Here is a 10,906-nt window from a genome sequence, read left to right as displayed (position 1 = left end):
TTATGTCCTAAGTGAGATATCGGTGGGCCTTCATGGAACTAGGGCAGGTCAATGGTGCAGCACTTGTTGAAAGTGTCGATTTCATGGACTTCTCCTTTGGTGGAGAGAACAGTCGTCGGAATTGAGTTTAAATAGAATGACTGGTCCTATCTGTTGCTTCATCATTATTTTTCCCCAAACATGAAAGAAGTGTTTTAATTTAAAGGTGTCGGATCAATTCCTGCTCCGAGAATATGATGTACATGCAGGTGATTCAGGCCTGGGATTCCAGGAATAATGAAACACTGATACATATTGTCTTGCCTTGATGGTTTTGAGAGACACATTGTTCCAGTCAGAGTAGCTGGATGGAGAAACACAGCCTATGGGATGTCTTGGAATGCAGTGTGTATTCTTATAGTTTTGTTTTGTTTTCTGTTAACAAGAACTTTTTGGGGGGAAGATATTCCATGGATAGGATTCCTTTAATATTTGTTCTGTTATTTCTTGGAAAACTTCAAATAATGTTTGGATGCAGTGAGATTTCATTTTTGTGTTAGTTTTGTGCATCATTCTGTTCTGCAACTTCCTTGACACAATCACTTTACACAACCACTTCCTCAACCACTTCCTTAACCACTCAACCACTTCCTTCAACCACTTCCTTAACCACCTAACCACTTCCTCAACCACTCAACCACTTCCTTAACCACTTCCTCAACCACTTCCTTAACCACTCAACCACTTCCTTAACCACTTCCTCAACCACTTCCTTAACCACTCAACCACTTCCTTAACCACTTCCTCAACCACTTCCTTAACCACTCAACCACTTCCTTAACCCCTCAACCACTTCCTCAACAACTCAACCACTTCCTTAACCACTCAACCACTTCCTTGACACAATCACTTTACACAACCACTTCCTCAACCACTTCCTTAACCACTCAACCATTTCCTCAACCACATCCTTCAACCACTCAACCACTTCCTCAACCACTCAACCACTTCCTTAACCACTCAACCACTTCCTCAACTACTCAACCACTTCCTTCAACCACTCAACCACTTCCTCAACCACTCAACCACTTCCTCAACCACTTCCTTAGCCACTCAACCACTTCCTTCAACCACTCAACTACTTCCTTCAACCAATCAACCACTTCCTTAACCACTCAACCACTTTCTCAAGTGAGGTAGGGGGTGTTTGAATGGGTGTATGTGTGTATGTGCGTGCGTTTTAATCCCCCTGTGAATTCACCACTGATTATTACTTCAGTCATGTTCATTTATTTGTTGTTTTTTGAATTGCCTGTTTTATTTTATTCTTTTTCTGTCTCTCTCTAACATATGGTAGTCCATGATATTATCATGGATGTTTTCAGACAAGACTAGTAGAGTGCGTGTAAATGCAAGCCTCTTATATCCCTCTCTTGATCAACGAAGTAAATATTTTCACAACTATGTACACAGCAGTATTAACTGAACCAACCATCACTAGACAATACAATTAATACATAACATTCGTTTGCAAAGACAACACATAAAAGGTTAGCCCTATGCTATTTGGATGACATAGAGATCGCCTCCGTGGTCTAGTGCCAGAGCGTCCAGCCAGAGAGCGGAAGGTGCAGGGTTCGATCCTTGGCCGCGTCATACCAAAAAACATTAAAAGATGGTTCTTGTTATTGCCCTTTCTGGTGCTCAGCTCAGGTCCGCTTGGAGTCAGTATACTGTGTCTGAGTGGGGTATTCATGTTAAACTGTGATATGGTATCTCAGCATGATAGCACTATAAATCAGCATCAGTACGGACTAGTACAAGCAGCCACACACACACATACGTTCATGCACGTTCCTGTATAAGTGCAATAATCTTGGACGCAACGTTAAACGACATTTCACCTCACCACACAGTAGTATAAAACAAATTCAATGACAGCAGGCAAGAGAAAGACCATGTGCAGCATGCAGACAACTAAACTCATGACATGTAAGATTGAACAGCCTTTCATCACTAGCCCCGGTGGGAAGAGGGAAAACAGTTTCTTACTCTACTAAACATGATATGTGAGATTGCAGGTTCCATTCACATCATCAATATTTTCTTGTGAAAAAATCTGTTAATTTTAACCAGTCAAAAATCAACATAAGAATCATATTTCATTTGTTTTTACAACTCATTTCACCTCACAAATTGGCATAGCGACAACACATTTATCAATGTTTTGACAATGGCAAGCATCAAATTACACCTGGCACCTGTTACACAAGAAAACTTAAGGATTATATAAATATCTGTTATGTTTAGAAATGCGAGGACAGTGTTTAATACTATGTTTTATTGTTTTATTATCCTACATCAAGTTGAGTAGTTGTATGTAAACGGTATATGCAGGGAAGTACAAATGGGTGGCACTGTGGTGAGGAAGTTTCAGGTTGGGATGTATCAATGTCCTCAAAATTTTTTTTCCTCCCTTATTAAGAGCACACAGCCAGGGCTTTCTAAACAAAACATTAGGCTATCCTAACGTAAAACCACCCTACTCATTTATCTTATCATTGTCATCGGGAGGTCTGTCCACTTGAGCAGATTCAGGAAGATAGACCCAAAGGACTTCCCTCCGTAGGCAGTTGTCAAGTTCAGTAATCGTGTTCAGTGATACACTTCGTCACACATATGCTCGAGTTTTGTGTTTCCTGTCAGCATTTACTTTCTAAACCTGTAAGCACACACACTCCAGGTTCGTTATTTGGCAACTAAAGTTAACTTTTTTCTTCTTTTTTTTTTAAGATAGTTGTTATACATGTAATATACTTTATGATTACTAAATGATTGGATCCTATATTTATTATGTACATATCCTCTAAAGTTTGGCCATCATTAAAAGAACTAAAGAACTAAATGTATGAACAATACTGTTTTTTTAAAAGTATTCTGAAAGATATTCAGGTAATTTATGCTTAACTGTGAGGACACTGTGTGAGTCGGGTCTGTGTGATGCACATGAAATAGGTTCCCTGAGCTTTTCGCCTGTGCATCGTTCTCTTTGGTGACTGGGTTGTGAAATACAGCAAACTATGTTTATAACGAACACACTTCTTACGAACTGACGGATATAACGATCTTATTTTTTTGTCCCGACCATTTGCTGTAAATATTCTGCATATATATGCTTATAACGAACTACGGGAATAATGAACTAAAATTAGTGATCCTTTTGAGTTTGTTATAACCATAGTTTACTGTATTTGTTTATCAGCATCATTTGACCAGGTTGATGGGCCTGTTATGGGCAATCACTGACCTGATCAAAAACATTTTAACCAAATTCTGAATAAATTGCGAATACATGTGTACTCATTCATATACTAATCACCTTGTCACTAATGTCACAATGGCAGAAGAATGCATTCGTCAGCCTTCAGTGTGGACTTTGCAGGTTAGAATCCTGCTGGCGACACTTGTATGTTTGTGAAGTTGTTCAATAATGAAGGTAAATAAAAGGGGAAGAAAGAAGTTCTATTGTTGCCAAGAGGTGTTTAACTATCAATTCAGTTAGCGAGTGCCTGGTCAATGACAAGGAGCCATGTTTTAAATTGATTTAGACAGGTTGAGACAAGCTTTTAATATCATCACATTGATAAGCTGCAGCACACTATCTCACACACCAAGCACACTGTCTCTCACACCAAGCACACTATCTCACACACCAAGCACACTATCTCACACACCAAGCACACTATCTCACACATCTCACACACCAAGCACACTATCTCACACATCAAACACACTATCTCACACACCAAGCCCACTATCTCACACACCAAGCACACTATCTCACACACCAAGCACACTGTCTCACACACCAAGCACACTGTCTCACAACCAAGCACACTATCTCACACACCAAGCACACTGTCTCTCACACCAAGCACACTATCTCACACAACAAGCACACCATCTCACACACCAAGCACACTGTCTCACACACCAAGCACACTGTCTCACACACCAAGTACATTATCTCACACACCAAGCACACTGTCTCAGAACACCAAGCACATTATCTCACACACCAAGCACACTGTCTCATACACCAAGCACACTATCTCACACACCAAGCACATTATCTCTCACACCAAGCACACTGTCTCACACACCAAGCACACTGTCTCACACACCATGCACACTATCTCACACACCAAGCACACTGTCTCACTCACCAAGCACACTGTCTCACACACCAAGCACACTATCTCACACACCAAGCACATTATCTCTCACACCAAGCACACTATCTCACACACCAAGCACATTATCTCACACCAAGCACACTATCTCACACACCAAGCACACTATCTCACACACCAAGCACACTGTCTCACACACCAAGCACACTGTCTCACTCACCAAGCACACTATCTCACACACCAAGCACATTATCTCACACACCAAGCACACTGTCTCTCACACCAAGCACACTATATCACACACCAAGCAGACTATCTCACTCACCAAGCACACTGTCTCACACACCAAGCACACTGTCTCACTTACCAAGCACACTGTCTCACACACCAAGCACACTTTCTCACACACCAAGCACACTGTCTCACACACCAAGCACACTGTCTCACTCACCAAGCATACTGTCTCACACACCAAGCACACTGTCTCACACACCAAGCACACTGTCTCACACACCAAGCACACTGTCTCACTCACCAAGCACATTGTCTCACACACCAAGCACACTGTCTCACACACCAAGCACATTATCTCACACACCAAGCACACTATCTCACACACCAAGCCCACTATCTCACACACCAAGCACACTGTCTCACACACCAAGCCCACTATCTCACACACCAAGCACTCTGTCTCTCACACCAAGCACATTATCTCACACACCAAGCACACTATCTCACACACCAAGCACACTATCTCACACACCAAGCACACTATCTCACACACCAAGCACACTATCTCACACACCAAGCACACTATCTCACACACCAAGCACACTGTCTCACACACCAAGCACACTATCCATATCTTGTACCACCACACCATGACCAACAGAGTCCATCACCCCACGGCATAAAACCAAACTGGTCACAACTTTGCATTGACGCTCAATCTGGCGGAGATGCTAAATGCCACAATGACCAGCAATTATGTCCATTGTGTGATAAACAACCCACCCTCCATTCAAGGCTGTTGTTCTCTTTCAGGTTGTGTGTACTGTTAGTGTGATGCCCGCGTGGACGCTGCCGATGTTGTCCACACACTGCGGAGTTGATGTGTAGAGTGGAGAAGTAACTCCCAGGGATGGGGCAACACGCGCGATACACTGCGTCAGCGTGAGTAATATGTGATATGTAGAATCAAGATTTCTAAAGACGGAACTATTAGTTGTGATGTTCGTAGTCGGTGATTTGTAGAATGGCTATAAACATTTCTGTGCTTGTCAAACACCCCTAACCATCTGAGATCACTGAATACCTGTGTATTTTGTGTTGCTTATTACATTATTTCATAAGGTACATATTTCAAAGTATTTTCTTGGTTTGGGCTAAACTCATAGGAGGACATTATGCCAAACGATTTCTTTTCAGCGTTTGTGTATCTACGTTTTCAGAATGTGTGGGCACACGTCATGTTGATTTATTGTGAAAGACTCATAGTTTTATGATCATTGTTATTTCATGTTTGTTTTTCTAAATTTGATTCTATTGCCTCAATCTTCCTTTGCCTGTAAACAACTAAAGTTTGTTGGATTCATAAGTGAATTCATCATCTGTAAGCCCCAAAAGAGTCCTCCCTGAATCCAGCCAGGACCTGTGTCCCCAACCCTCAAACAGGGCTCTCACTATACACCCAGAAAGGACCTGTATATCCCCCATCCCCCACAAGGGCTCACTGTACCCCCAGACAGGACCTGTGTCCCCCACCCTCAAACAGGGCTCTCACTATATACACCCAGACAGGACCTGTATATCCCCCATCCCCCACAAGGGCTCACTGTACCCCCAGACAGGGCCTGTGTCCCCCATCCCCCACAAGGGCTCAATGTACCCCCAGACAGGACCTGTGTCCCCCACCACCAAAAGGGCTCACTGTACCCCCAGACAGGGCCTGTGTCCCCCATCCCCGACAAGGGCTCACTGTACCCCCAGACAGGGCCTGTGTCCCCCACCCCCCACAAGGGCTCACTGTACCCCCAGACAGGACCTGTATATCCCCCATCTCCCACAAGGGCTCACTATACACCCAGACAGGGCCTGTGTCCCCCATCCCCCACAAGAGCTCACTGTACCCCCAGACAGGACCTGTGTCCCCCACCCTCAAACAGGGCTCTCACTATACACCCAGACAGGACCTGTATATCCCCCATCCCCCACAAGGGCTCACTGTACCCCCAGACAGGACCTGTGTCCCCCACCCTCAAACAGGGCTCTCTGTACCCCCAGACAGGACCTGTGCCCCCCACCCTCAAACAGGGCTCACTGTACCCCCAGACAGGGCCTGTGTCCCCCACCCCCCACAAGGGCTCACTGTACCCCCAGACAGGACCTGTATATCCCCCATCCCCCACAAGGGCTCACTATACACCCAGACAGGGCCTGTGTCCCCCACCCCCCACAAGAGCTCACTGTACCCCCAGACAGGACCTGTATATCCCCCATCCCCCACAAGGGCTCACTGTACCCCCAGACAGGGCCTGTGTCCCCCATCCCCCACAAGAGCTCACTGTACCCCAAGACAGGACCTGTGTCCCCCATCCCCCACAAGGGCTCACTGTACCCCCAGACAGGGCATGTGTCCCCCATCCCCCACAAGGTCTCACTGTACCCCCAGCTAGGACCTGTGTCCCCCCACCCCTCACAAGAGCTCACTGTACCCCCAGACAGAGCCTGTGTCCGCTGTCCCCCACAAGGGCTCACTGTACCCCCAGACCAGGCCTGTGTACCCCAACCCCCACAAGGGCTCACTGTACCCCCAGCTAGGACCTGTGTCCCCAACCCCCCACAAGGGCTCACTGTACCCCCAGACAGAGCCTGTGTCCCCCACCCCCCACAAGAGCTCACTGTACCCCCAGCTAAGACCTGTGTCCCCCATCCCCCACAAGGGCTCACTGTACCCCCAGACAGAGCCTGTGTCCCCTACCCCCCACAAGAGCTCACTGTACCCCCAGACAGGGCCTGTGTCCCCCATCCCCCAGACAGGACCTGTATATCCCACATCCCCATTTCAAGTGAGGTTTAACTTTTGAATTGTATTAGACCTGATTGGAAGTTTTAAATTTGAAAGGTAATACCTAAATTTCACAGTTGAGTTGTATAAACATATAAAATATGCATCTTATGTTGATTTTTGACTGTTTAACAGATTTCTTCACAAGAAAATATTGATGATGTGAATGGAACCTGCAATCTCATATATCATGTTTAGTAGATGTGTGCCATTGATATGTTTCATCAGAAATGGCATTCAGATATTTATGAAAGTTCAAGTTATGATATTTATCGCCAATTCAAGTCATTGCTTGAACCAGAATCTTATTTATCAAATTTATGGTACAGGAATTCTCGTAACACCCTTATTCGTTTCAGACTTGGTCTGAATGATCTAAAAATTAACACAGGGAGATTTTCATCTATTGAGAAATCGATATGATTATGCCCATTTTGTGACATTGTTGTCGAAGATGAATACCATATCATGTTTATTTACTCTATATACGAAAATCTAAGAAACAAGTATTTACCGCAGTGGTCTTTATCTCATTTTGATGCTGTAAGATTGTCTTCATTACTTTCCTGCAAGGATCTACTAACACACCATCAACTGGCTTTGTACATACATCATGCTTTTTTGTTAAGAAGTGAATTGTTACCTTGACTTTGTATTTTATAAAATATGTTATGTAACTCCGATGTATATGGGCCTGTGGCCTTTCATACAATAAAGAATTGAATTGAACACGATACGGTTATCCAGAAGGAAAGTAGAGTTACCAACTGTTTTCTCTCTTCCCACCGGGGCTAGTGATGAAAGGCTGTTCAATCTCACATGTCATGACTAAAGTTGTCTGCATGCTGCACATGGTCTTTCTCTTGCCTGCTGTCATCGAATTTCTTTTATACTACTGTGTGGTGAGATGAAATGGGGTTTAATGTCGTGTTCAAGATTATTGTATTTATATGGCGATGTGCATGTGTTGTACTAGTCCGGACTGACTGATGCCGAATTATAGTGCCCGCACACGGAGATACCAGGCCACAATTTAACAAGAATACCCCACTCAGACACAGTATATTGACTCTGAGCCAGCCAGTCCTTGTTTTAGCACCCGAGCGCCAGACAAGATGACAACAAGTACCATCTTTTTACGTCTATTGTTATGACGCGGCTGGAATCAAACCCCAAACAATAAGAAGGTGTCCCCATGTTTTCTTATTCTGGTATTTCTTGCATTGAGACGGTCCATAAAGTTAGCAAAAACACTCCTTCTTGGTTTTGGTAGATGATCCTTCCGAACCTCGGAGTTGTGTTTGAACTATAATATAGAATATAACCGGGAGTCGGGGATATTCTGGAGAGAGTACCCGCTAAGAGGTTACTCTATGAAAACAGGTTCCTGTAAAAACTATAGGATGATGTCACTAGACGTTTATAACTTGTATTAAAGCTAACATGGATAGAATTATCATTAAACCGCCTCATCAGAAATGAGCAGGCCACTGTAACTTGATAATACTTAATCATATTGTTTGGCCATGGGCCCTTATCACGTTGATTTTAGATGACTTCATATTGATGTTCAATAGTGACGTCATCTGGTTTGTTCTATAACGTTTTCCTATTTGTAAAATAGATCAGTGACATTCGTTGTGTGTTGATTGCAGTTAAAGGGGCCCTGATATAACACAATTCCCCAGGACTGGTTGTTGCCTTTGTTATTGTTTTTTCCCAGTGAGTACCCGGATGCATAGCAGAAATCTAGACTAGTTCGCGACCTCTGCTGCGCCATTCGTAAGCGCATCAGTCACTTTTATGGGTAGTAATAAGGGCGTATGGTCACATTGATCAACAAAATGAAACACAGTTTTCGAGATAATAAGGAAATGTAGTTATCTTTGTGGGTAGCATCGGTAATGGTGACGAAGTTTTGATAAGTCACTTGCTTGGTAATTTTGCGATTTTCGTTTACACTATTTTGACTTGCAACACAAAGTAAATATTTCACCTGAGCATTGCTTTTTTATAGTGTGTATATTTTTTTACTGTCAAAATCTGTAACATTTTCAAATTTATTAAATGCCTAAATATTCAGTTATTTTACAAAGTGATTGAAAAACGTTTCCATCTGTATTATTATGATAACGAATTCCAAACATTTTGATGTTTAATGTCATCACCAAGAGACTGAAAATGTTACGTTGAAAAGTACATTTCTATGTTGTTTGGCTTCTAACCCTACATAATAATCTGTTGTGATGTTTGTAGGCCCTTTTGATCGTCTTAATCAATCTGGACAGATTTTTTAGTCAAAATGACTGAAATATTTACACATTTTATAAATTGCCTGAGAGAATCACATTTTACAAATTGACTGTATTGTAAACACACTTACAAAGGAAAAGGCCTGTGAAAACGTCTATCGCGCATTGAAGAATTTCCCAACCAAGCTGTAGAGAAACATGGACGAATCGGTTCAATGCTACAGCAAATGAAGGAAAACAAAATGCAAATACCATAATTACAACCTACCAAATTTATGTGTATAAATTTTAGGCAGCTTACTTGTTAGAGGTATGTATCCGTGAATATCCACACAAAGGAACAATATCCCACTCGTCTGCAGCTGTACAAAGAAACTTATTTGATGTCACGTGTCTCTGTAACAATCACATATTTCAAAAGATATATATCGTTTCGGGATATTATAACCCGTGTTCGTTTCTCAACTGATCACTTGGATTGTTTCAGATGTTTCACACAGGTGTCAAGTCTCAAGGGTCGGCTGAGAAAGCCCATGTGACAATTATTTTCATACCTTCCACAATTCCTAAAAAATCCATTGAGTGATAGATAATAATGATCAATCAATCAACGTATTATCAGTGAACCCTTTGAAGAAAGTATGTTGTTTTTACATCAGCACTTCATGCCATGATATGAGTGTATTCCCTTTGTTTTAGTAAACCTAGACATGTAAACACTCACTTTTGACATATCCACTGTGCAAGATAACAGTGATTAATCAATCAACATATTTTCTGTTAATCCTTTGATGACTAGGAACGATCCGTGATTTACAAAAAAAAGGAAATCAACTGATCATTCACCTCGTGCTGGTCTGCCACGTGAATATTACATAACACACATTTCACCTCACTTCAAACCTGGATTTAGATTGAATAATTACCCCAGACACAATAAATGCCAAATGGGAACCTTTGTCAGGTAGTCTGAGTGGTACTACCAATTGTACCTGTAATAAATTCATTAACTGAGCATCAAGTGAATGACGACAAATACACAAGTGTAGGGTTATACGAGAAAACGTGGATGACAACAAGGGAGTTGTAATCATATTATCGACGCAATCCGAAAATGCTTTCACTGCATGAATACTTTTTTTATCATTAAACTATAAGCATCTGGGGTATTTCCAAATGACGACATCCGATGAGCTCCGCTGTTCTTTTTGTATGTTTGTTTAGGCTGAAGAAAGTAATTAACATGCGCCCTTTGCCGAAATCTTTATAGATCACGGTTAACCAATCAGTGTTTATGCAAAAATGCGTAAAACAAATATTGACTCCAGCCACCAAGTTTATTTAGCTGTCCTTGCAGACGGTAGCCAAGTCTCTGGTCACGCTCAGTTGTGTTGCGTATTATCCGGGTACTC

At 42.5% G+C, this 10,906-nt stretch overlaps 1 protein-coding gene across 1 annotated transcript; it reads left to right on the top strand.

Annotated features, from left to right (window-relative positions):
* Positions 1-3,376: 3,376 nt before the first annotated feature.
* Positions 3,377-7,254, top strand: LOC139451110 (uncharacterized). The gene is made up of 3 exons (XM_071232909.1): positions 3,377-3,421; positions 5,220-5,290; positions 5,793-7,254. Exons 1-3 carry the CDS (start codon positions 3,377-3,379, stop codon positions 7,252-7,254), a joined length of 1,578 nt encoding a protein of 525 aa, XP_071089010.1.
* Positions 7,255-10,906: the final 3,652 nt, after the last annotated feature.

Source organism: Haliotis cracherodii, unplaced genomic scaffold (genome assembly GCF_022045235.1).
Source record: "Haliotis cracherodii isolate W230 unplaced genomic scaffold, xgHalCrac1.p SCAF_8, whole genome shotgun sequence".
NCBI lineage: Eukaryota > Metazoa > Mollusca > Gastropoda > Lepetellida > Haliotidae > Haliotis > Haliotis cracherodii.
Note: the sequence above shows the minus strand (reverse complement) of the source record. Positions and strands in the feature narration are given on the sequence as shown.

What these genes read in the sequence shown, in the direction of transcription:
- LOC139451110 (XM_071232909.1), top strand. Translation starts at nt 3,377, where the DNA reads ATGGCAGAAGAATGCATTCGTCAGCCTTCAGTGTGGACTTTGCAG. An exon ending in CTTCAGTGTGGACTTTGCAG is followed by an intron (nt 3,422 to 5,219) that starts GTTAGAATCCTG and finishes GTTCTCTTTCAG; the next exon opens with GTTGTGTGTACTGTTAGTGT. An exon ending in ACACACTGCGGAGTTGATGT is followed by an intron (nt 5,291 to 5,792) that starts GTAGAGTGGAGA and finishes ATCATCTGTAAG; the next exon opens with CCCCAAAAGAGTCCTCCCTG.